We start from the raw sequence: 24,337 nt of genomic DNA on the forward strand, positions 1-24,337 counted from the left end.
ATAAATGCTCTTATGAACTGAGAAGTAGGTTTTGAGTTCTGAAAATTACAGTTTTCGTAGTACATCAAGCTCTTTCATCTCCAAAGATCAAGAGTAATTTCATTTCTCATGGTATAACCTTTTTAAATATTCTACCTGAACTACCAAGTGTCTGTCCTGATATTAAAAACTCCACTCAAATGCTACATTTTCAATATGTTCAGTCTGATGTACGATGGATAAGAGGCTACGCTGCGAGCATATGAATTCCAGAAGCGTCTATGTTGTGCTGGTCAAAAGATTTAAATGCGAAGCTTCACTCGTTGTGGCCAAACCAAGATGAAGTCTTCATAATTAAATCTGTTAAATTCAATGAGGCACAGCTGAGGGTCTAGGAAGATAACATTGATCATGAAGTTTATACAAAGACAGGCATATCTTCTTTCATGTAAGCAATCAATTCTTTGCCCACGCCAACAGTCACTGACTGATACTACAGGAGAATATATAGCTATACTCCATATTTAAAGGGGACATATCATGAAAATCAGACTTTTTCCATGTTTATAATAATTGGGTCCCTAGTGCTTGTATCAACCTAGAAAATGTGAAAAAGATCAACCCAGTAACTTAGTCATTCTCTGCAAGCATGTGAAAAAATAGGTCATTGAACTTTGTCTCGTTCTGTGATGTCAGAAGGGGGTAATACCGCCCCTTATTCTGCACTATCCAACCACAACACCACCATTTAGTGCAGAGATCAGCACATTTGCATTTTTAAAAGGACACACACAAAAACGGCACATTTTTGCGCACACCTACAAAGTGGCAACTGTAACGTGCTATAATAAATGATCTTATCACATACGTACTTTAGAGACACCACAGATTTATTTTACATCTTAAAGTCTTGTAAAATGTCCCCTTTAAAAAAAAACTAGCTAACATAAATCAATCATGCACATGTAGGAAATACAACAAGCAACATTATTTTGATCATAAACACCATGCAAGCTTACTAATAGCTGAAAACTGATGTTTTCCTCCAGCATAGTCTGGAGTCAATGAAGATGTGACCAAGCAGCTAACATTTTGAAACTTCTTACATTATTATGACTGCCAAAATACATTGAGTTAATTTTGTGAAATGAATTAACTAAACGCTTTTGAATCTATTTGCCGGCATGCTCCTTAAAGAAGAAACAAAAATACCACCAACACTTTGCCAACTTGTTTAGTTATGTGAACCTGAATAACCCAACACCTGTAACAGAGCTGAGTTACGAATCTGTCTCACTTATTGTCTTTCCTCACATGATTTTCATCCACAGTAATATCAGTCAGTTATTGCAAACCATTGCGATATACATACAGTATTTCATGGACATCTACATTTGAGGAGCTTAGATGCAAAAGCCGCTAAACGCCACCTTTGTCAAAAATGAGATAATGATATAAACCAAATGTTCTCAGCACGTATTGTATTCATCCAATACCTTCAAATCCACTTAATCCCGGCCTCAAGTCATTCAAAAATACCATTTTCATAGATTTTTCAGCAAAGTCCTCCATGTGCACGGAAGATGAGAATTTGGAGATGAATACAAACTGAATGTGGCAGTCACATGCATCAACAGCGCCCCCTAATGTGTGGTTCAGTTTCTTCATTTTTTTAATTCTGACTTTCATCGTTTGCAATGTTTCTAGTTGCATCTTTAGTGATTTTGCAAGGGTTTACTATGTCTTGTCCAAAGTCGGATTTTACAGCCAAAGACAGTCGAATTTGTTAAATACCAATACATAGACCAGTGTCATTTGTGAAAACAAGGCATTTCAATTACTGACTTATAACCTTTTCATTGCCATTAAAGTGAAATTACTAAACCTTAAACATAAATGCCTGATAAAAAAATAATTTAGAAGAAAAATTTGCATCTGAACTTATCATTTATCATTTTTTAATTGTGCAGTCATGCACGTTTGGAATAGTTCAATAATGTAGAAATATCTTGCAGCCCTACTTATAACAATAAATAAAAAATATCTGTTTACAATGCGTTTTCCATGACACTAGTAAAAGCCACTTAACAATGGGAAAATCACTTTAACACATTAACAGCCTCTCTTGTCTTACTGGTTTAAATATGTCCCAAAGCAGAAAACCGATATTATTTTCAATTTTTGTGTAACTTAATCTGATGTATATGCAATTCCAGCACATTCTTTCGAAATACTGAGTCTGGATGAATAAACGAGAACAATCAAGAAGCAAACACTCATTTTACAAAATCCGACACACCTATATTGACGGATCACACGAACACACAACTAGGCTAGAAGCAAACATCCCATCAGCGGACTGAGCGACAGATTAATGTTGTGCCACCAAACTGAGTTCTGCTCCTCTGAACCACGTGCCTGAGTCTGGCTCTAGCTCGTGGGCTAATGTGAATGCCTCCCTACAGGAAGACACAACGCCACCACCCATTACTGTCACACTGGCACGGCCGCAGCCATGCTTACTCTAAAAACACATTTGGATGAGAAAACCACAACCGCAAGGGAATATGTTACGGAGAGTATGACAACCATTTTTATCTAAAAGAGAACCAAACTAAATCAAAATAAATCAAATCAAAAACACAAAAAATGAAACAAAACAAAAGTAAGAATCAAAGTAAATTGGAATTTTATCAGTCTCTGAACAGAAACTATGATATGGCAAAACGTATCTACACTGTAAAAATGAGCAAAGCAATGATCACAATCTATAGCCCTATAGAAGGCGGCAGACACAGACGAATATGACTGCCAAAGAAAAAGAAGAAGTACAATATAGAGACACTCGCACTCCCATATATTTTATTATACATGAGTGAATAATTTTCAAACCTTATTTCACATTTTCAAAAACATTTTAAAGATTAAACGCAGGTGCAGGGAGGAAGACACTTATGCATCAGTTAAAATAACTGCAATGCTGCAAATCCTCAAAAACTAACCGCTGGTTTGATCACCATATTCACTGAGAGTGGTCTGCGTATGCCTGTAATCACAGTCCAAAATGAACACTTGGCGAGTGCAAAATAAGGCTAAAGATTGGCTTTAAATTGCCTTATTTTGCAAAGGCTTTAGTGCAGGTGCATTTGCAAGATCGAGCACTTATTCAAAAGAAAAAGTTTTATGGGAGCTATAGAAAACATCTAGGGCTAATCTAACCATGTTATAGATTATGTTTGTAAGAGGGATTCCTTAATGTTTAATCTTTATTTTACTGCTTCTTGTATATGGCAAAGTGTTACTATATCACCCTTTTTATTATTATCCTGATTTTGAAACTTAAGAGAAAGCCAGTGAGAAGAAGAGACCGATGCAAAGAGAAAAGGTGCGATTAGTCATGGCTCATTCTCTGGAGTAATGCCTGACCAGGATGACCTTGAGAAAGTGTCACATGACTTGAAAGGCTGTCCCAATTCCCCTTCCTCCCTCCCCCCGGGATGAGGCTCAATGGGAAGATGTGTAGGAGGACAGAGCTCAAAGCAGATGGAAACACGGGTCATCGCCTTATGCAACCCCCTATGATAACAAGCAGTGCGGACCACCAATTTCCTCACTTGATAACTTATTTTAAAAAACGCTATACAATGCAGACAAAAAATATGTATTACCACTAAAATATTGTAAACTGTTCACCTAAAAAATTTTCAGAAACTTTTATGATAAGGTAAGTCTCACTTAAACGGCAGCTATTTCATTGCTAAAAAAACAATGTTATTTTGTGTATTTGGTATAATACAATGTGTTTGCATGAATGATGGTTATTATTTTCCACATACTGTATATTTTTTTAGCTCCAGATTTTACTCTCTTCCTAAAAACGCACACATTTTGTGCAAAACTCATCGATTAAAAAAAAGAGCTGTGTCCCTGATTGGCCAGCTAATCTGTATGTTGTGATTGGCCTGAGTACCTCTGACGTCAGGTGGAAATGTGACGCCCCTTAACATGTTTCAAAGATTCGCTCACAATGCAATAACAGGAGTTAACTTACAGGCAGAGTCAAAGCGGGAGGAATTATGATAATGTCGGTTTTGTCTACATCACCAATCCCAGGAAGTAAACTGTTGCCTACAATTCATGTGTTTGTTGTAGTCCAAGAAAAGAGATTTACGTTGGAGACCATAACTCGCGTCATCGTTTACTTATGTACCTAATACACACTTACACACCAAAGGAAACGTAAAAACGTGAATCAGACCATATGTGCCCTTTAACAGCCCTACAATAAATATTTCTCAAGGTGTATCTTAATGTTTATGAATGACAGACACATTTAAGACTTATTTTCTAAGGATTAGACCATTTTCTTAAAAAAAATTCAGATAATTTACTCACCATCATGTCATCCAAAATGTTGATGTCTTTCTTTGTTCACTCGAGAAGAAATAATTTTTTTTGAGGAAAATATTCCAGGATTTTTCTCATTTTAATGGACTTTAATGGACCCCAACACGCAACTGTTTAAAATTGCAGTTTCAACACAGTTTCAAAAGACTCGAAACGATCTCAAATGAGACATAAGGGTCTTGTCTGGCGAAGCGATTGTCATTTTTGACAAGAAAAATAAAAAATATGCACTTTTAAACTACAACTACAACCAGCGCAACCTCACGTAATTGTGTAATGACGTGGAAAGGTCACGTGTTACATATATGAAACGCACATTTGTGGACCATTTTAAACAGTAAACTGACACAAAGACATTAATTAGTATCATTCGACATACAACAACGTTGGAATGGTCCTCTTTCTCCACACTTGTAAACACTGGGGCGGACATCCGTGACCTCTTGACGTGATGACGTATTACGTGAGGTCGCATCACAGGACCAGAGATAGACGAGAAGTTGTGGTTTAAAAGTGCATATTTTTTATTTTTCTTGACAACATGACAATTGTTTCGCTAGATAAGACCCTTATGCCTCATTTGGGATCATTTCGAGTTTTTTAAAACTCCGTTGAACCTGCAATTTTAAACTGCATTAAAACTGTTACGTGTTGGGGTCCATTAAAGTCCATTAAAATGAGAAAAATCCTGGAATGTTTTCTTCAAAAAACATAATTTCTTCTCGACTGAACAAAGAAAGACATCAAGTTTTGGATGACATGGTGGTGGGTAGATTATCTGGATTTTTTTTAAGAAAATTGACTAATCCTTTAATACCTTTAAGAAATGTGAAGCATCATTTTAAAGCATTATTGTGGCAAATAAATAATGTAATTAACAATTTTACAACATTTAGAACACATAACAACCATAATATAGCAATTTGGTGAAAGTCATGAAGCATATCTGATCAAATTAATTCAACCTTTCAAATAATCATTATATACTCATTATATATTGACATATCCTAAATGTATGATTTTACTCAACAGCTATAATAAAAACATAAAGTGAAAACACATGAATAGGATTTAGTCCCAAAACTTTAAAGTTTCTCCTACATGCTCCAAAAAATATAAGTGGATGCCGAATTTGAGAGAGGTGACGTTCATTCAATTTGACAAACAGACGTGCTCCCAATACCAACAGAAAGTGCTGCCTTATACGTTTCTAAAAATAGTCCCGTGTGACATCATCAGAGCTACGTAAACACTGTCCACTTTGTTTTCAGTCTGCGTGCATGAGATATCTCTCCACACAGAGCCAACCTGATCCCTATGCCCTCGCCTTAAAGAGATAGAGCCTGCGGCAAACTCGCAGGGCGTGCTGAATGCGCCTGCTTTTTCACAATCTGTTAAAAAGATTTTGATACGTATATGAACAAATGTGTTATGATAGCTTTTTAAAAAAATAAATAAACCATCAAGCCACCGTAGCGGACAGGCTGTCACGTATCAAAGACGGGGACTATGCATTGAATAACAAGACGTGTACATCTCCATGCTGTCATAAATGCTCCTATTCATTTAGCTGACATCACTCTCGTGCGATCGTACGATACAGAATGCACTGAGGTTTAGTGCATCTGTTCGTCCTATCAAAACAACAGCAAAACTCAATATTCTCCTCATCTCAAATGACACACTATTACACAAATACGCACACACACAATTCAAGCATCTACTCACAAGTGGTAGCGATGGCAAGCCATGAAGAAGCTGCGTTGTGTGAATCTCTTGAGCGCACAAAACTAAGCGTCTGTCTCACACACGCACCTCTATCCTCTCAAACACTCGCAGGCGTGCTCAACTCATTCAAGCTTATCCTCAGCGGGGCGGCACGCAGCCGGAGTGTGTGATGTAATGTGCAAATCTCACATACAAGTCATTTGAGTAGCACTTGGGTCTCCCCTGAGATTAAGAGTTTTAAAAGAAGAAACGATCATCATTTTTTGATGTTTAAATTTGTAGTGCATTTGATCGTTTTACTATCTGTGATAAATTGTGCTTTAGGCTGGGAGGCACTTTTATACCCATCCATCATCTGATTTGCTTTTATTTATGTGCCTCATCACTTCAAACCTCAACTGTAGTATGGTCCAGGGAGTCAGCATGGTGGTTGCTATGGTAACAGATTATGTTTGTAAGTCTGGACCAATCAGCACGAGCGCGCAGCATCCCTTATGATACACACGAATCCATTAGGAACTGACAAATGATTCAGGGAAATGAAAGACTTAATTACGGATGGGGGAAAGCAGATGCTGCTTGGTTTAGAAAAGCAGCTTCATTAAATGCATGTAAGGTATTACGATGGTGCCTGTAAATTCTGTCAACAAATAATAGAATATTACAGTTAAAGTGCACCTATATCTCATTGCTAAAAACAGAGTTATTTTGTGCATTTAGTATAATACAATGCGTTTGCATGGTTTATGGTTCAAAAAACACATTATTTTCCACGTGCCACCAAATTTTTGTAGCCTGCCTTCATCAAATGTATTGATTTTGTACAAAACTCATCAGTCTGAAAAGCAATGGGTCCCCGATTGGCCAGCTAATCTGTACAATATGATTGACCTGAAAACCTCTGACATCTATGACGCTCCTTACCATGTTTGAAAGATTCAGTCACAATGCAATGCTAACAGGAGTCAACTTACAGGCTGTGAGTCCAAGCGGGAGGAATTTATGATAATGTCAGTCTTGTCTGCTTCAACAATCCCAGGAAGTAAACTGTTGCATACAATCCGTGTTTGTGTTGTAGTCCAAGAGAAGAGATTTACGTTGGAGACGATAACTCGCGTCATTGTTTATTTTGGGGTTGTAGCTTTTGCATATCGTTAACATGTACTAATACACACTTTCACACCAAAGGAAAATAAAAAATCGTGAATCGGACAATAATTGCTCTTTAATAAGAATATTGATAAAAGATAAAGCTAAGGTTTTAAGGAATATATGGCAGTTAAAAGGGAACAGTTTTTTCATCATATAAGTAAAGAGCTCAGATGCAAACGGCGCTAAATGCCACCTCTGTCAAAAATTATTATGAAATTATACGTTCATCAAATACTTTGGCTTCAAATATGCTTAATCCCGGCCTCAGGCCATTCAGAAATACTTTTCAGCAAAGTCATCTAAGTGCACAAAGAAAAACTCAATGAACGACAGCCGTGGTACATCAAGTTGCAAGTTTTTAACCTGGTTAAATGACATTTATCGAATATGTATGACCCTGGACCACAAAACCAGTAATAAGTAGCATGGGTATATTTGTAGCAAGAGCCAACAATACATTGTATGCCAAAAATCATGAGAATATTAAGTACAGATCATGTTCACTAAAGGCATTTTGTAAATTTCGAACCGTACAAATATCAACCATTTATTTTATTAATAGTAATATGTGTTGCCAAGGACTTTAAATGTGACTTTCCCAATATTTTTATTTTATTTGCACCCTCAAATTCCAGATTTTTTAAATAGTTGTATATCGGCCAAATATTGTCCTACAAAAACCATACATCAATGGAAAGCCATCTGATGTTTAAATCTCAATTAATAAATATGTACATTTATGACTGGTTTTGTGGTATTGACAGAATTGTTTAAAAGACTTTTACCTTTATGCAGAAAGGACAGCGAAGAGAGACTGGAGCCTTTTATATTTATATACAGTACTGTGCAAAAGTCTTATGCTACGTTTACACCAGCCGCGGTAGAGACAGCCAAAACGCGTTATTCGCGCGTAGTTAGACGCTTGAACATTTGCGTTTACTCGCTTCATTCGCACGTGAAAGCCGCGTGTGAAAATCTAGTCATTCGAGACATTCACGTGGAAATTTGCGTCATGGAAGCGGCTTCTGCGACTCTGCTGAGACTCCGCTTGCTTCCTGTAATCATGTCACTACTACAGCAAGGTCCTGATTGGTTAACGGGGCGCCGAAATTCAGATTTTTCAACTCGCGCTTTCATGCGGTAACGCTCAATTTGCGCGGAACGTGCCACAGGATGCCTAATCGCGTCTTTGCATTGACTTAACATGTAAATCTTGTTGTTTTAAAAGTTTTAATGCCCAACCATATTTATTTTTCAATCTATTTTGTTAAGATACAAACAGAAAATATTGGAAAATGTACAAAAAATAAAAATAAAAATTTCAGGACTAAATGTCTTCTTTAGGCATTGCCTTTGTTTAATATGACCTCTCTTGACACTAAACACATCTTGAGTGTTTTTGAGCAGAATGAAGTAAAAAGACTAATTTCTCTAAAATTAGAAATTGCTCAAGTGGAAGGGGAGTTTAACCTAAAAAACTTGACACATCAGTTTACATTTTTAGCCATTTTTAATACTATATACACATTTCCTGTATTTTCTAGATGTATTCTATTAAAGAGACTGAGAAACAATTATATATGATGATCATTATAACATTGCAAAAACAAATTTAATTTTGGCATGGAGACTTTTGCACAGTACTGTATATAGTTTTCTAATAAAATAAATAATATATTTTATATAATTTCATATCATTTTAGATTATCACGTTTGTCTACAAAAGTCATTTCAATTTGCACATTCAGATAAAAAGATTTCAAAAACCATGAGAAACATGTCAGTCAAGTGTTTGTAAACTTGAATGGTAGTGTAGCATCAAAAGGCACATCAACCTGACACACGTCTACAGAGACCAATAATTAAAAAAAATTGCACAAATGTAACTTAATTCCTGTTGTCCGAAATACATGGTCTCTATTATGCACAGTGACATCAACAATTTGACATGTTTTGTAGAGATGTCTTAAGACAGCCTGTCCCACTGGGACCCTTCTGCAAGTACCTGTCACCTGATAATAACAAAGCTGAAAAACATGTGCATAACAATACCTGTCAGAAAGAACATGTCTTATACATGCACCAGGATACTTAACCTGCACCTACACCTTAATACATTCACAAGATGACATGGCACTGCACACATAGTGAGGAGCTTTGGAAACATCTCCACCCCTGATATAACAAGGTCGAGGCCTTTGTTATGCTGATTTAAGCTCCCGCAGGAGCATAGCATTGTGGGATCAGATCTTTTTCGGAGCAAAGAGAAAGCGAAGTAATGAGCCTGCGCATCCCACCGCAAACATCCTCATTACCGAGACAGGGTGCCAGGCATTAAGGCAGAGCCTTTGGGACTGGAATGGATGCATGTATGGAGATACCGGATAAGGGCTGGGATGGAATCCATGCATCAGGGAGACCAGCTTTGATGTAAATGTCAGAGAGATGTTGACATACTGTTACATCAGAGTGATGCAAGCAAACACAGTCTTAATCTTAAAGATGCTTACACACTTGAAGAGAATGTTCATTGACGAATATGCATTCATTCATGAGATGCCTAAGGACAACCTAAGCTTACCAAAAAAGCTACATCAAGATGCATTTTAGCATGTGATGGGTAAGTAACTTATTTATAATTATTTGACACAAATATAAGCATAGGTTACTGTAAACCCTAGAAATTTGGTAATGAAAATACAGCATGAAAGTACATATTTGTTTTCTATGATTGTGGAAATTTTACATTGATTTCTATTGTTTGCATACTAAGCTAGTGATCTCCTGACCCTGCGCTTACCTTACCTAACCTTCACGCACACACCTTTGAATCTTTTGATTTTCCTTACCATTATATTTGGCATATTTATAAGTCTTATCCAGTGGGGATGGTTAACTGATTCCCACAATATATGTGATTTTATGTTTTACCATTCATGTTAGCACTTTTTGACCCCTCAACACACACACAGATGCTGAGGTGAGGTAAACAGGGAGCAAAACATCACACAAGAGCTTTGCCTCTGATCCCACTTCGATCTCTGGAAAGAGCACTCATGTACACTTCTGGATAAGATGTCTTGAAATTGTGTTTCTGCGAGTACGTGTGTCTTATTCCCCTCAACTGCTTGTGATCAGAAATTAGCCTCGGCTGAGAGGGCCGTGCTGAGATTTTTTTAATGCGATGTGCAACCTCAAGTCCTGCTTTTACTCTCTGAGGGTCTCGCCTGAGGAGCTGAGGCAGTCTAATCTCTGCCAACCCTCAGCCACTCACTCACAATACCACACCAAGAGAGAAAAGATTACTTACAACTGAACATCTATTACGGAAAAATGTTTTATTGATTTGCTGAGGGGGGAAAGACCAGGAGGCATAAGCTTGATGCATTTGAGAGATTCACAAGGGAGGCAAAAGTGTTAGTGTGGCAGAATCGAGGCAGAAATGTTCTTGAAGCAGAACTACGAGAGATGTGTTCAGAAATGAGAGAGAAGAAGTGTTCAGAAATCAGATCTCATGCAGATGTGTTTAGAAATCCGAAATGAGGCAGAAGTGTTCTGAAATCAGAAATGAGGTACATGTAGAGGTGTTCAGAAACTGGAAATGAGGCAGACATGTTCAGAAATCTAAAAAAAGAGACAAACGTTTTCAAAAATCAGAAATGAGCCTGAAATATTCAGAAGCGAGGCAAAAGTGGTCAGAATTGAGGCAGAAATCAAAAAATTATGCAGAAATTTTTAGAAATGAGGCAGAAGTATTCAGAATCAGAAGTCCGAAATAAGGCAGAAATGTTCAGAGACCAGACGTGAGGCAAAAGTGGCCAGAAGTGAGGCAGAAATCAGAAATGAGGCAGAAATGTTAAGAAATGAGGCAGAAATGTTTAGAAATGAGGCACAAATGTTTAGAAATGAGGCTGAAATATTCAGAAGCGAGGCAAAAGTGGTCAGAAGTGAGGCAGAAATAAAAAAAAATGCAGCAATGTTTAGAAATGAGGCAGAAATGTTCAGAAATCAGACATAAGGCAGAAATGTTTAGAAATGAGGCGGAAATGTTTAGAAATTAGGCGGAAATGTTTAGAAATGAGGCAGAAATGTTTAGCAATGAGGCAGACATGTTTAGAAACGAGGCAGACATGTTTAGAAACAAGGCAAAAAATGTTTAGAAATGAAACAGAAATGTTTAGAAATGAGGCAGACATGTTTAGAAACAAGGCAAAAAATGTTTAGAAATGAAACAGAAATGTTTAGAAACGAGGCAGACATGTTTAGAAACGAGGCAGAAATGTTTAGAAACGAGGCAGAAATGTTTAGAAACGAGGTAGAAATGTTTAGAAATGAGGCAGACATGTTTAGAAATGAGGCAGACATGTTTAGAAACGAGGCAGACATGTTTAGAAACGAGGTAGAAATGTTTAGAAACGAGGTAGACATGTTTAGAAACGAGGCAGAAATGTTTATAAATGAGGCAGAAATGTTTTAGAAACTAGGCACAAATCAGCAAATGTTTTCAGAAATCAGAAATGAGGCAAAAATATTCAGAAATGAGGCAAAAATATTCAGAAGTGAGGCAAAAGTGATCAGAAGTGAAGCAGAAATCAGAAATGAGTTAGAAGTGTTGAGGAAACAGAAATGAGGTAGAAGTGTTCAGAAATTGATATATATATAAATCCTTGCAGTCTTAATCAGTCAATGATGGCTTTTTCTGGCTGAAATATACCCATCATGAGAAAGACTCAATAGAAAACACATATATGCAGACACATACATGAGTGTTTCTATCATAGGGAGTAAAACCCCTAACACCTCATCATTGCCTGAAAGTAAGGTGTCAGAAAGAAGTGAAACATACAGAAGATCTATTTGCATGCCTCACGTCGCCCTGACTTGCTTAAGAGTCACGCTCAGTCTTCAGCTCAGCTCTCCGCTCAGAGGATCAGTCAGACTGTGTGTATGAATAATGGACACACATTAAATCCCAGATGTGCAGAGCGAGAGAAAGAAAAGAAGATAAAGAGGGCAAAAGAAAACGGAGGGCCCTGAAGGGGACAGACAATCGAGACATGGAGAAGACAGAAATTAAATCTAACTCGCGTGATCCATGCCTCATTTCAGAAGCAATGTTTAGGTTCAGGTAGACCCTCGCGGCCCGCGTCACGCATCAGTTCCTGGATCAGCGCGCTGATGAATAATAACAATGTGTCTGTGTGTGTAAATGCACTGTCACAGCTCTAGGCTGCCCGGTTCTTCTCTCCCTCATCTGGAAACAAGCCATGCATGATTACATCACTGTCCACACAGGCAACAACAGAGTTTGTATTCTTATAAAATTGAAATATATCACCCGCTAAAGCATATACACAGTATAATGCAATGCAATACTGTAAAATTACTTGCTATAACAACTTGTGCATGCTTGTGCAAGCACAACTATCTAGTTCATGTACAAAATATGTATGACCCAGTCTGCAAAAACCCAACTAAAGTAATTTTTTGTGATTTACTGTTTTCAACAAAGAATAATCCTACATAATGTAAAGAACATTTTGTGAAAATATAACCTTGATATCTTTAATATTGAATGAGTAAAGTCAAATTAAAGTGAAAATAAATGGTTAAAATCAAACTTTGATGCTCTTATCTCAAATCTAGATTATGAGACTTTAGCTTGGATAACACAAGCAGGGTCTTATATGATAAAACTCAAGTGTCCACCAGAAATCTACATAAACAAAACCTTAAATTTTTTTCTAGAGAACTTTTGATAAATCTAACTAATGTAATGCATGACCAGTAGGGGGCAGTATTTTCACACATCTATCACACCATACGCTCTCTGAATATAGATTTCTGAGAATTGATGAGCCAACCATAAATATGCTCAGATCATCAGTTCAAACCACAATTCACGTGAAATGATGACACCAGAGAGAAACACACCGGTTCATGTCTGCACCCAACCCGAACTGCCCAGAAACTGAGTGCAGCTGGGGTGACAGGCATGAAATGAGCAAGCAACAAACACAGCAATGTTTCCATGAATTTAATTTGCTCTTTCAGTGTAAAAAGACGTCTCTGAAGACATCTTCAAACGTTGTCTACAAAAGATCAAATTCTGTCAAAGAAAGCCTATCGGGGCGTAGCACATCGCTTCAATCACAGCAAGACAACGACGCAATGATGATTACAATAACACTACTCCGAGGGCACAATTGCTTCCATTATCATTACGGTTAATCACTATTTGACTCGCAGACTAGCTGACGAATGCAGACAGGGAGCCGTCAAACCTAAATGAAAGCGGGGCATCAAACTATACAGGTCACTACAAAAACGACCTTCAGCAGAACACAAACGTCTGCTGTCTCTGACAGCCGTAACATGAGCACCAACTGAGAGGTTCGATCAGGACCGTCAGCGTTATCCTCATGCAGAGAAGGAGAGGTGGATGACACAAAGCTAAATTCAATCTTTGAGCCGGATTTGAACTCACTTGTGCTGAGCTTCTGGAAACTTTGGTTACGAAAATTATCCAAGATATGATTTCATTATTCCTAATATTTTTATTGTGAAACTAGTGAAATAAACTTAATAGCAATTACCCGGGTGATTCTCACGAAACCATTGAAACACCACGGCACTAATGATTTTAGCTTTAAAATGTGTAATATAGTAACATTAAAAAGCATCAGAATTAACACAATACTGTGTTCTACCTTGCAAAATGTGTGATTTCAACATAAGAATTTATAATTTTATCTCATTTTCTGCTGAAATTCTCATTACCGCAATGTGTCCGGCTGTGTTTGAACATGCATTATGTAGTAATTTAATCAAATTAACACAAAAATATTAAGAAAAAAAATAAATGGATGTTTTGCTAGACTACTTTAGATGACAGAAAAAATATTTACTGAATATTCATGTATAATAATAATGAAGAAAAATTAGGAAAATGATGTGTCCATGCCTGATGTTCTCATCCTCCGCAACACTTTTTGAGAACAGTTTAAGCACACATACAGAATTTTAATAAAGTTTGATTTTGAGTGACCAAGCACATGGACCAGTTACTTCAAGATGGCTACCAGGTAAGATCATTTTTTTTACATTTAATTTGAAATTATCTTGTCAGAATGCTTACACAACATTTTGATTATCATTACCGCAACAGATGCTTATTAAATGTTAATTTAATTAATAGAAGCATAATACTTTGATTTTAAATGCATGTGCAGAATCTCCAAATTATGTTCTTTCAGGTTTGTCATGTCATTTTGAAAATATGTCAGTGTTGATGTTTTCTGACTGTTGCGGTAATGAGATTTTTTAGGACTAATTTTTTAAATTATGTTACAAAAAGTGTTAAATGATAAGTAAAAGTTTTTAAATTAATGTTCCCATTTACTCCAGACTTTGTTTTTCAATGTCTGGTGGGAAAAAAAGTAAATTTAAGCAATTTTTACATTTTCATGCTTGACATTTTTAAAACCAAGTTTTCGTGAGAATCACCCACCCTGCCTTACTAGGTATGCTTGAATGTTGATGCATGTTGCACATTGACTATTGTAAGTGATTGCAAGGCTTTGAGCATCTAACAACCATCGATCCTTCAAAGGTCACCAAAAAGATCGACAGGAGTAAATGGGTAATTATTTTAATTTGCCATACGTGTACAATGCCCTTCACACACGCATGCACATTGCATACACACTGAATTGTCTATATTGCACTCTCTCTCGCTCTTTCTCTCTCTCCATGAGCGCTATAATTCTCTGTGATGGCCGCAATCTTTCAAATCAAACCCCCAAGCTCAAGTAATCATTTTAGATAGCAGAATCTGCTGAAAGTAACCACTATTCCAGTGTCCTTGCACGAGTGGCCTATTACATACTGAAGGTATGCAAAATGTTTAAATCTGACTAGATTAAAAAACACACAAAGTGCTGTAATGCAAAGGATAAAATGTCTAAATGTGTATGTCTGTAATAGCAAAGTGCTTTACCTTGAAAACTGTCTAATAGCCAAAGCAAAGCACAACGTACACCCAAACTAAAGCACAACTAAGATATGAAAACTAAAACAAAATCTAGATAAGACCACACTAAGGCCACGATTCGATTAAAAACACTGAAATATCACGCACTAAAGTTTAAAACTTAGGGTTAAGTCTAAACAAAAAAATCTGAACAAGCGCCACAAGCATATCGGTCATGGTGTTATACAAAAATCTTGTCCATGCCCAGCCTCATAATCGTATTGCAAATTATTGAGTCCAGTGTTTTGTGGATCAAGGCCCTTGCTAGTGCCAGAATTGGCGTTCATGGCATAATATGCCGAGCTAGAGAGTGGAATGAGACACAACCCGCTCTGCCTTGTAAACACATTAACTTCAAAAAGTCCCAGATGTCAAGAGCAAGCCACCACAACGTAATTAGACACTGACAAATTCAAACACATACTGGCACAGTAACAATAAAACATTGCGATGGGAGGAGCGGGATGCGCAAACACTGCGAACCGGATTTTAATTTGTCTCAAACTCTCGCAGCACGGCTTGAAGCATGCAAGACACCTCTCGTTCGTCCTATCCCTACGAAAAGAGATGCCTTCTTCTCATGCCATACATCGTCTACTCTGGCCAGGAGGTTAAAATTGAAACGCAACTCAGTTTAGCTGTACACCTGCTTTTATTTAATTGGCGCGGACAGAGGCTGAACCTCTGGCTCCATGCTGGTCTCTCCGATGCTTTCGTAGCACTTCACCCCTATAAGACTCTGTCTCCACTATTTACTACAGCATCTCGCCTCTCGGCAAACCGTGTCTCCTTGGAAACAGAGATTTGACGATTTATGTATGTGTGTGTGTGTGTGTTGTTGGATATAGTGGGATACTGCCTGTTCTTTCAGCTCTGGTTGGTGTGAGTAGTCAAGCAGCTGTATCGTGTCCACAGGAGCTGACAGAACACATATGCCACAGTCTTGTGTTATACATAAAAAGCTGCATCCTCACAAACACACACACACGAGCGGGCGAGCATACACTTGACTTCCTCTCTCATATTCTCTTTTCTCTGGCCTGGTGAAAGGAACGAATAGTTAAATCGGTCAGCTGTTGAAAGGGGTTTAAGGTTTTTTACAATATGGTTTTTATATTACCCAAAGTTGATACAGGTCAGTGGTTCTCAAACTGGGGGCACAAGATGGTGCCAGTGGGCCCCAGCTTTATGACATTTTATAAAATACATGAATTTATTATAAATTCTGTGTAATCAACCCTCAGAAAAATATAGCTACCAACCAAAAGCACTAAGCTGTATGATTTAATGCTTTATTTAATTCAATTTTTAAGTTTTATGTCATGAAAGAGATGCACCCTGTACAAGAGGGGTGGGTGGGTGGATATGGGGGGCACACAACTGAAAACTTAAAGAACCACCAAGGGGATTTCTAGGTGGGCTATTGACACAAAATTTCCACCAGATGTAGCCATCAAGCCAAATATTGAATTCATACAAATAAATCAGAACATTTAAGTATACAAGTTGAGTCATAATAAATAAAGTGAAATGACACAGGGAATAAGTATTGAACACACTTTATTTAATACTTTGTAGAAAAGCCTTTGTTGGTGATTACAGCTTTTAGCTGCCTCTTGTATAGAGAGACCAGTCGTCTGCATTGCTCAGGAGTGATTCTGGCCCATTCTTGCACACAAATGGTCTTTAAATCTTGAAGGTTCCTTAAGGGCCTCTTTTATGAACTTTGCTCTTTAGTTCTCTCCATAGATTTTCTATGAGATTTAGGTCAGGTGATTGACTGGGCCATTCAAGCATTCAAAACTTGATTTTTTATTTCTTTGAAACCACTTCATCAGAAACTTTATTTATTATGACTCAACTTGTATACTTAAATGTTCTGATTTCTTTGTATGAATTGAATATTTGGCTTGATGGCTACATCTGGTGGAAATTTTGTGTCAAAATACTGATGTGTCAAATACTTATTTTCCCCGCTGTACTTGTATTTAACTCTTTCGCCGCCATTGACGAGATATCTCGTCAATCAAGAGAAAACGCTTCCCTGTCAATGACGAGTATTTCCGCCTTTCCGCAATACCGCTATTATCCACCAGGTTGCGCCCTTCCACAACTTTTTAAACCCGGAAGTATTGCCCTATTGCAAGCGGCTGCATGTCCGTGTCTGTTTTAAAGATCGCTCTGAATGGGATCTCTATGAAAAGTCCGTCACAAAAATTGAATTATCTCTGCTTTTTGCCCTAAATGTGGTGTTTTTGCAGAAACCTACCCATATTCAAAAGTTGATTACAAAAGAACTACTGAAGGTAGGATGAAACGGTTTTTTGTTTGAAAGCAGAGGGTCTGTTCTTTCATTTGCTATATTGTGTGTTTATATATTTAAAGAAGAACATTTTCTGGAAGGCATTGAACTTTTGTAAAAATCATGAAAAACACTGGCGCTGGCTGGCAACTTTTTTTAAAAATGCTGGCGGTGAAAGAGTTAATTATTTACGTTAAAGTGTACTGCATGTGTATGCATGTGTGTGTACACTAAAAATAAATGTGATTCATGAAACCATAGAAGAACCATTTTTTGGCTGAATGGTTTTATAAAGAACCTTTAACATTAGAATATCCTTTCTGCTCTGTAGTGAGAAAAGGGTTCATTAGGTGGCATTTGGGTGGTAAGTACTGGTACTTCTGATATCCCAAGTTGTCACTGGTCTATTGAGGAACGTCTAAAGCGGGCTCAACACTCTCGCAGACTATGACTCTTAGTGCAAAGATGGCTATATAATGCGATCGCTCTTCTCACTTTCATCTCTCTCCTCATCTCTGGTACACTGAATACAGGGCCCCGCACTTACACACGCCTGTCTGCAGATCTTTAAAACAATTTCATATGAACTTCTCCGTCTGACAGAAGGAAAGGTCGGTCTGAACCATACTATTTTATTGTCTTCCACATTTATCAGCATCCCACCAAATTTCAGTGCTGACATTTTGAGGACAAACTAAAGTTTGGGAAAATACCGTCTTCCATATTTTTGTACTTACAGTATACTTTGCCCTAAATGTATGCACTCTTTTTGTAATAGGAAAGTATTTCACATAAGAAAAGGGATTTTTAACATTCACACACATCAAAACATAACACATTAAAATTTGAGCTTTCCTCATTTATTATGTAATGGTTACTATATAATTGAATTCATTATTTAAGTGAAGCATCACTTATTAATTCATGTTAGCATCTAAACTCCTCCCTTCAATACTATTTAGGAGGCACAGTATGAGAATTGGGACGCAGTGTCATGTTTATTTCCCATTCGGCTCAAATGACGCTGTTTGTTTGATGTGCATTAACTATATTCACCTCATTGTTCATTCTTGTTTCGTTCTTGTGACTTCATTATGTGCCTTTCATTTTGTTCCTTCCACCAAAAAACTCTTCAGTTCAGCCTTTATATTTATTAGACACTAGAAAATGATATAGACATTTTAATATTTCAACAAACATAATGTGAGAAATTAAGAGTCCTTGGAGACTACAGAGAGGGAGACAGGATGAGAAAGAGAGGTGAAGAGGCTACAGTGAATGTCAGCGGAGGTACGGGCTGTACGTGTTCAGACTCATGATAAGAATAGGAGCCGACTGACAGCAGAATTATAATGATTAATAAAAGAAAGTGTAAGTGTTCTTACAGATATTTGTCACATAATCACAGGTAATTTTCCACATAACAACATAACAAAATTGGTTAGCCGTGCTTATACTCACAAAAGCCCCATCTATTGTATGTAGTGCAGGATGATTTTTATCAACATGAAGGTAAAGTGGTTTTAGAAGAAAGACAGGGCCTGTATATTCCCTTTATCTTGACTTACTTTTCATTTTTTTTTTTTTATGTCTATAAGTTTGTCTAAGTTTCAAAAAAATAGATTCACACATCATCACCTTTGCCCCCAAAGAAAAAAAGGATTTCACATGCAAGAGCCAAGTGTATCAGAAAACACCTCATAAAGCAAACCTAAAGCTAGAAGTTCCACGAGTTACCATTAACCAGTTTAATAAAGCTTTTGTGAAATTTAGATCAGTTTGTTTGACCTTATAAAGATATTAGCTTACATTTAGCTTACACGTGATAAAAGGAAGAGGAAGATGTTGTTTAGGAAGGACGGTTATCTCTCTCTGAAAGAAATTCAAGAACCTTTCCACTTCTCTTTGTTATGAAACTGGACTTTAGCAAATAATACTTTTTTAAAAGCACAGCTACACCTACCTGTAGATTTACGGTGGCAAAAATACCAGGATAAACAGCAATTTAATGTTCATATACTGTATAGCTCAGTGCAGTGGTACAACATTGTGTTCAAAGCGCAAAATAATTTATGTCTATCAAATACATAAATGTAAAAGTAAATGAAGAGTTTGGTTGAATCAATATATAAATGTGCATTCATCTTTGCCATGTTATATTCATTTAGTTGACTAGTGGTATACACTGATTATACATTAATCAAAACACTTATTATCATATTAAGAACACTGTCATTGCTGCGGTTATACTTGGGACGTCATCGCTAAAGTTTTTTCACAGCGATCAGCTGTAAAATGTTTTGGTCCTGCTTGATTTTTGTTGACTTTGAGTAAAATAATGGAAAGTTTTTCATAAGATCCTCTGGGGTCAATGTGTTAGCATAAGAGAAGATTGATGCTGTCTGGAAAACAAGCAACCGGCATAGTCTCTCGAGTGCCTCTTGCGTAAATTATTAGATGTTGATAGCTTACGTTTCTTTTCCGTCACAGAAAACCACCACAGATTTATCAATGCAATCAAAGTATTATTTTGTTTTTGTTTGTTTGTTGATCACAAAGTACAAGATGAGGAAAACTAGGATTCTGTGTATTCAACGTGCCGCCATTGTTGTTTACAGTCCGTGGAATGGTGCGCTGTGATTTGTTGAGTGGATTTATTGCATTCTGCAGAAAAGGAGGACTGGTGTTTTGGGAATAGGGAGAAAAGATTAAATAATAACATGGTGGATACTGTATTTTGGGTAAAATTAAGAATTTACTTTTAAATACTGACCTGATACAATACTGATTTTGGCAGTAACTAATTTAAAAAAACCTGGCATTTATCGCGTTTTGAAACCAAACTCTTAAAATATAAATGTATTAAAAAAAACTAAGTGCCTTGAATGATCTTATTACAAATTGACCTGTAGCCTTAAAAGGATTTACTAACTGTTTTAGTAAACTCAAAGTTATCCTCACTTGAAAAAATAAACTCTATTAAGGAAAGTAATAATCATTCAGAAAGACATAAAAACGAATATTTGGCATGCCTCTTTTTTTGTGATCTAGCATATCTGCTGTCTGAGCCTAGATACATTTTTGTGTCTCTGACACAAAAAACTATTTGTTACAGACTGACAAAAAGTCCTTCGATTCAAGGTGACACATTCACATTCACACAAGGACATTATAAAAAGAACAGAGAAGAATGGCTTCAACAAATTGAAAATAAAAATGTAACATGAAATCCAAATTTAGCTGCTGTACAGTAAATGTTAATGTGTACCTTACATGGCATAACCCCAAACCACTAAAACCCCCCACCCAAAAACTACAATCAACAAGATTTTTACATTTGTAATAAAAAATTTATTATTGCTTACCCACTGAATGGTTTTACAATTTGATGTATCATTCATCCCCACAACGCATGCATTATAGAATGAATCATGCGCCAAAAGGATTTCTTCACTTTCTTAATCTATTATCTTAGATAATTTTCTTCCCCCAAAATGTTTATGTCTTCCTTTGTTTAGTTGAGAAGAAATTAAGTTTTCTGAGGAAAACATTCCAGGATTTTCCCTTGACTTTATTGGACCCCAACAGTTTGCAGTTTAAATGCAGTTTAAAATTGCAATTTCAATGCAGCTTCAAAGGGCACTAAACGATCCCAACAGAGACATAAGGGTCTTATCTAGCAAAATGATTGTCATTTTCGGCAAGAAAATTTTTTTTTTCATCTTGCACCAGCAGTGTGACGCGCCAGCGCGACCTCATGCAATGCATCATGACGCGGAAAGGTCACACGTTACACAGTGTTGGGATCCAATAAAGTCTATTAATTTTTTTTAAAAATCATGAAATGTTTTTCTTAAAAAACTTAATTTCTTCTCTACTGAACAAAGAAAGACATCAACATTTTAGAACAGTGGTTCTCAAACTGGGGGCCGCGAGATGGTGCCAGGGGGGCCCCAGTTTTATGACATTTTATAAAATACATTCATTTATCATGTATTCTGTGTAATTAAACCTAAAAAATAAGGCTACTAACCAACAGCACTACTTTGTATGATTTAATATGTTTTGCTTATTAAATGTTAAATTTTAGAAATTTTTTTGTCATAAATTTTCTTATGGGGGCCGTAAAAGAATGCACCGTAGACAAGGGGGGCCGCACGCAGATAAAGTTTGTAATTTTTTTTAAGAAGGTGGAGTAATCCTTTAACTAAAAACTTTAAAAACCCATAACTCCTTGTCTTGGGAAGCAGAACTAATTACAACATCACATCCAAATTACTATATCAACTCAAAACTGCTATTTATGGGTATTTAGCAGTGTTTATTTTGTATGGCGTCTTAAAGCTATGAGCACAGATGTGCATGATTGTGTACAGAAGAAGGGTGGAGGTTGAAAACCTTGCAATCAACACCTGTAAGAGATGGGGGGGGTGTATGTGTGTGTATGTGCAGTGTGTGCTTGTCTGTGTGGACGTTGGTGCTATGACTTAACAACAGAAATAAAATCACTATCAGTACATTCACAAACAGCAGAACATAAACAGCTGATATGTTTAACAAACATGCAACACCTTGATGAGCCTTTAGTGAATAGTCAAGGGTTAATTATATAGCAACAAATCCTGTGTACAAACAACTACAGGCCCACATCAACCAAAATAACAAACCCAGACTGGGGGCGCTGTGCTACAAGTGCCGCCCAACAGAAAGAGTCAGACAGGATGGCTTGTGAAAGCTCTGACATGGCGCCACACCATGTCAGGGTACCATTTTGCAGCCCTGGGTCACATGCGAAGGCTTGCACAACTGCACGTACCCAGCGTTGTGACAGGACGTGTGAAGCCTTACTGTTTAACATCCGCAGCCTGATCAGTCGCTCTGCCAGATCACATCTGTAGAACGGCGTACCACCCAACAAACCAGCAAGCTCAGGGCGGTCCTCTAGTATGAGGTCTTTAAAACCTGCAAATCACAACGAATCTCGCAAAAAGTGAGCCAGAGGCACATTGTGACACGCATAGAGACTGCGAGTGAGACATGGGGGATAAAGCAGCAGTAAAAGAGAGGTCTGGCCCGTTATATAAGACGGTCGCTGTTGCGCAACATTCTAGTAAATCCGTGCGCGCTGTAATAGGATAGATTTTAATGAGGTAACAGTGACAAAGGTTTCACTGGCACGTAAATTAATTCTTCTGTGTGCTCGTAAGGGTCAGCTGGTGAACAGGACCATCTTAAAGGTAGGCAGAGCAATTACTGCTCAAGCTGCAGCAGCCAAATAAGCTGTCTTTATACTGCCTTTATAGGAAATGTCACATTAGGAAGAGTAGAGATCTGACAGAAAGAGGCAAACAGAGAGAGAAGAACGGTAGGAATGGATAAAAGCAGCGTTCTCAACCTTATTGGTCTCTACAGTAAGGATGAAGAACTCCTTCATGGGCAGTGAAAATGTGAAATGTGCTCCTTTTAACTCATCATACACGGGATATAATTTACTTGAATGTAATTAAAATGCCAGTGATTTATTTGAAGAGTTTGGTTCCAAAACGCAATAAATCCATTTAGACAAATTTCTGTAAAAACGTGTTTTCTACACCAAGAAAGTGACAAGATGAAAACCACTATTTTCTGTTACAAACGTTCACATTGCATCTTTAGGTTATAAAAACATAAAAAATTAAAATCCATAATTGTCCAGTTCTCACACGGTCGTCCAATCACAATTGAGGAGGGGCGGGAAAAATATCACAACAACCATCTGGCGCATCGTTCAACGACTGATAAACAAAGCAGAAGTATCACAGCTACCAAAGCACTCAGCTGAAGAAAGCTGGCAGTCGGCTGAAATAACAGTTGGCGTCCGCCGGGCATTTTCAGCCGCGTTTGATAGCTTTGGTGTGCACACACCCGCTAACGTTTGCCTGAAGTAGCCATTTTGTTCTCTCTTTCTTTTTCTACATATTTCATGTATTTTAATAAAGAGAGCAAAAGTATATTGTCATTAAACAACAAAGCTGGTGTTAACCTAAAACTGACAAAACCTAAGTATAATATTTTCTTTCCTCAACATAAACTAAAAGTAATGCATTATTTTGCAATTATTTAAATCTTTTGACCTCTTTTTTTATTAAAAGTAGCAAAACTGAAATATTTCCAAGTATCCTGGAGCCTGCTTTATACATGTAGCTCTGCTTGGGAAGCAATGGACTTAAGAACAAAAGACAGATATAAAAATGAAGAATAATGCTTTGAAAGTGCAAAGGAAAGAGTTTTAAGGCGGACATTTTCCAAACAACCACACCAGAGGAGTCATTCTAAGAACAGCATGCATAAACAAAACACCCTTGATGGATAAAGAGGGCTTCTTCTGAGGGAGGAGGTCATTAAGTAGATGGCTGGTGTCAGGGTGGGCTTTATTTGCTCACAAAGGCCTGTTTTGCTTTAATCCACCATGAGCTGTGATGTGTTAAATTACACTGGTGTCAGAAAATAACAGGCCTTCACAAAACAACACACCTTCGTCATTAAGAAGGACTCACGCAGAACTGGCATCGCAAAAAAGGAGGGCGGGATGTGGGGGTTCAAGTCACACTGTAGCACGGCTTTCACTGTAACGGCTCGTAATTTGCCTTGCGATGTACAGAACAATGTGCCACTGCAATTACATTAGTCAAAGCGCAACAATTAATACAACAAAGGCGAGAGGCTTCTAATGGGGGAGATGTTTTGTCTCAATTTTG

At 37.3% G+C, this 24,337-nt stretch overlaps 1 protein-coding gene across 4 annotated transcripts in view; it reads right to left on the minus strand.

Moving 5' to 3' along the window:
• iqsec1b (IQ motif and Sec7 domain ArfGEF 1b) overlaps window positions 1–24,337 on the minus strand; it is a 208,671-nt gene that overhangs the window by 85,518 nt on the left and 98,816 nt on the right. The window contains exon 1 of one of the 4 annotated variants that reach the window (XM_055184875.2): window positions 6,115–6,256. The exons of the other annotated variants lie outside the window; for them this stretch is intronic. Within the exon in view, the coding sequence (XP_055040850.1) occupies window positions 6,115–6,137 (23 nt within the window). The 5' untranslated portion in view covers window positions 6,138–6,256. Of the gene's footprint in view, window positions 1–6,114; window positions 6,257–24,337 lie in introns of those variants that run through there. 4 annotated transcript variants of the gene reach the window in all.

This window comes from Misgurnus anguillicaudatus, chromosome 14 (genome assembly GCF_027580225.2).
Source record: "Misgurnus anguillicaudatus chromosome 14, ASM2758022v2, whole genome shotgun sequence".
NCBI lineage: Eukaryota > Metazoa > Chordata > Actinopteri > Cypriniformes > Cobitidae > Misgurnus > Misgurnus anguillicaudatus.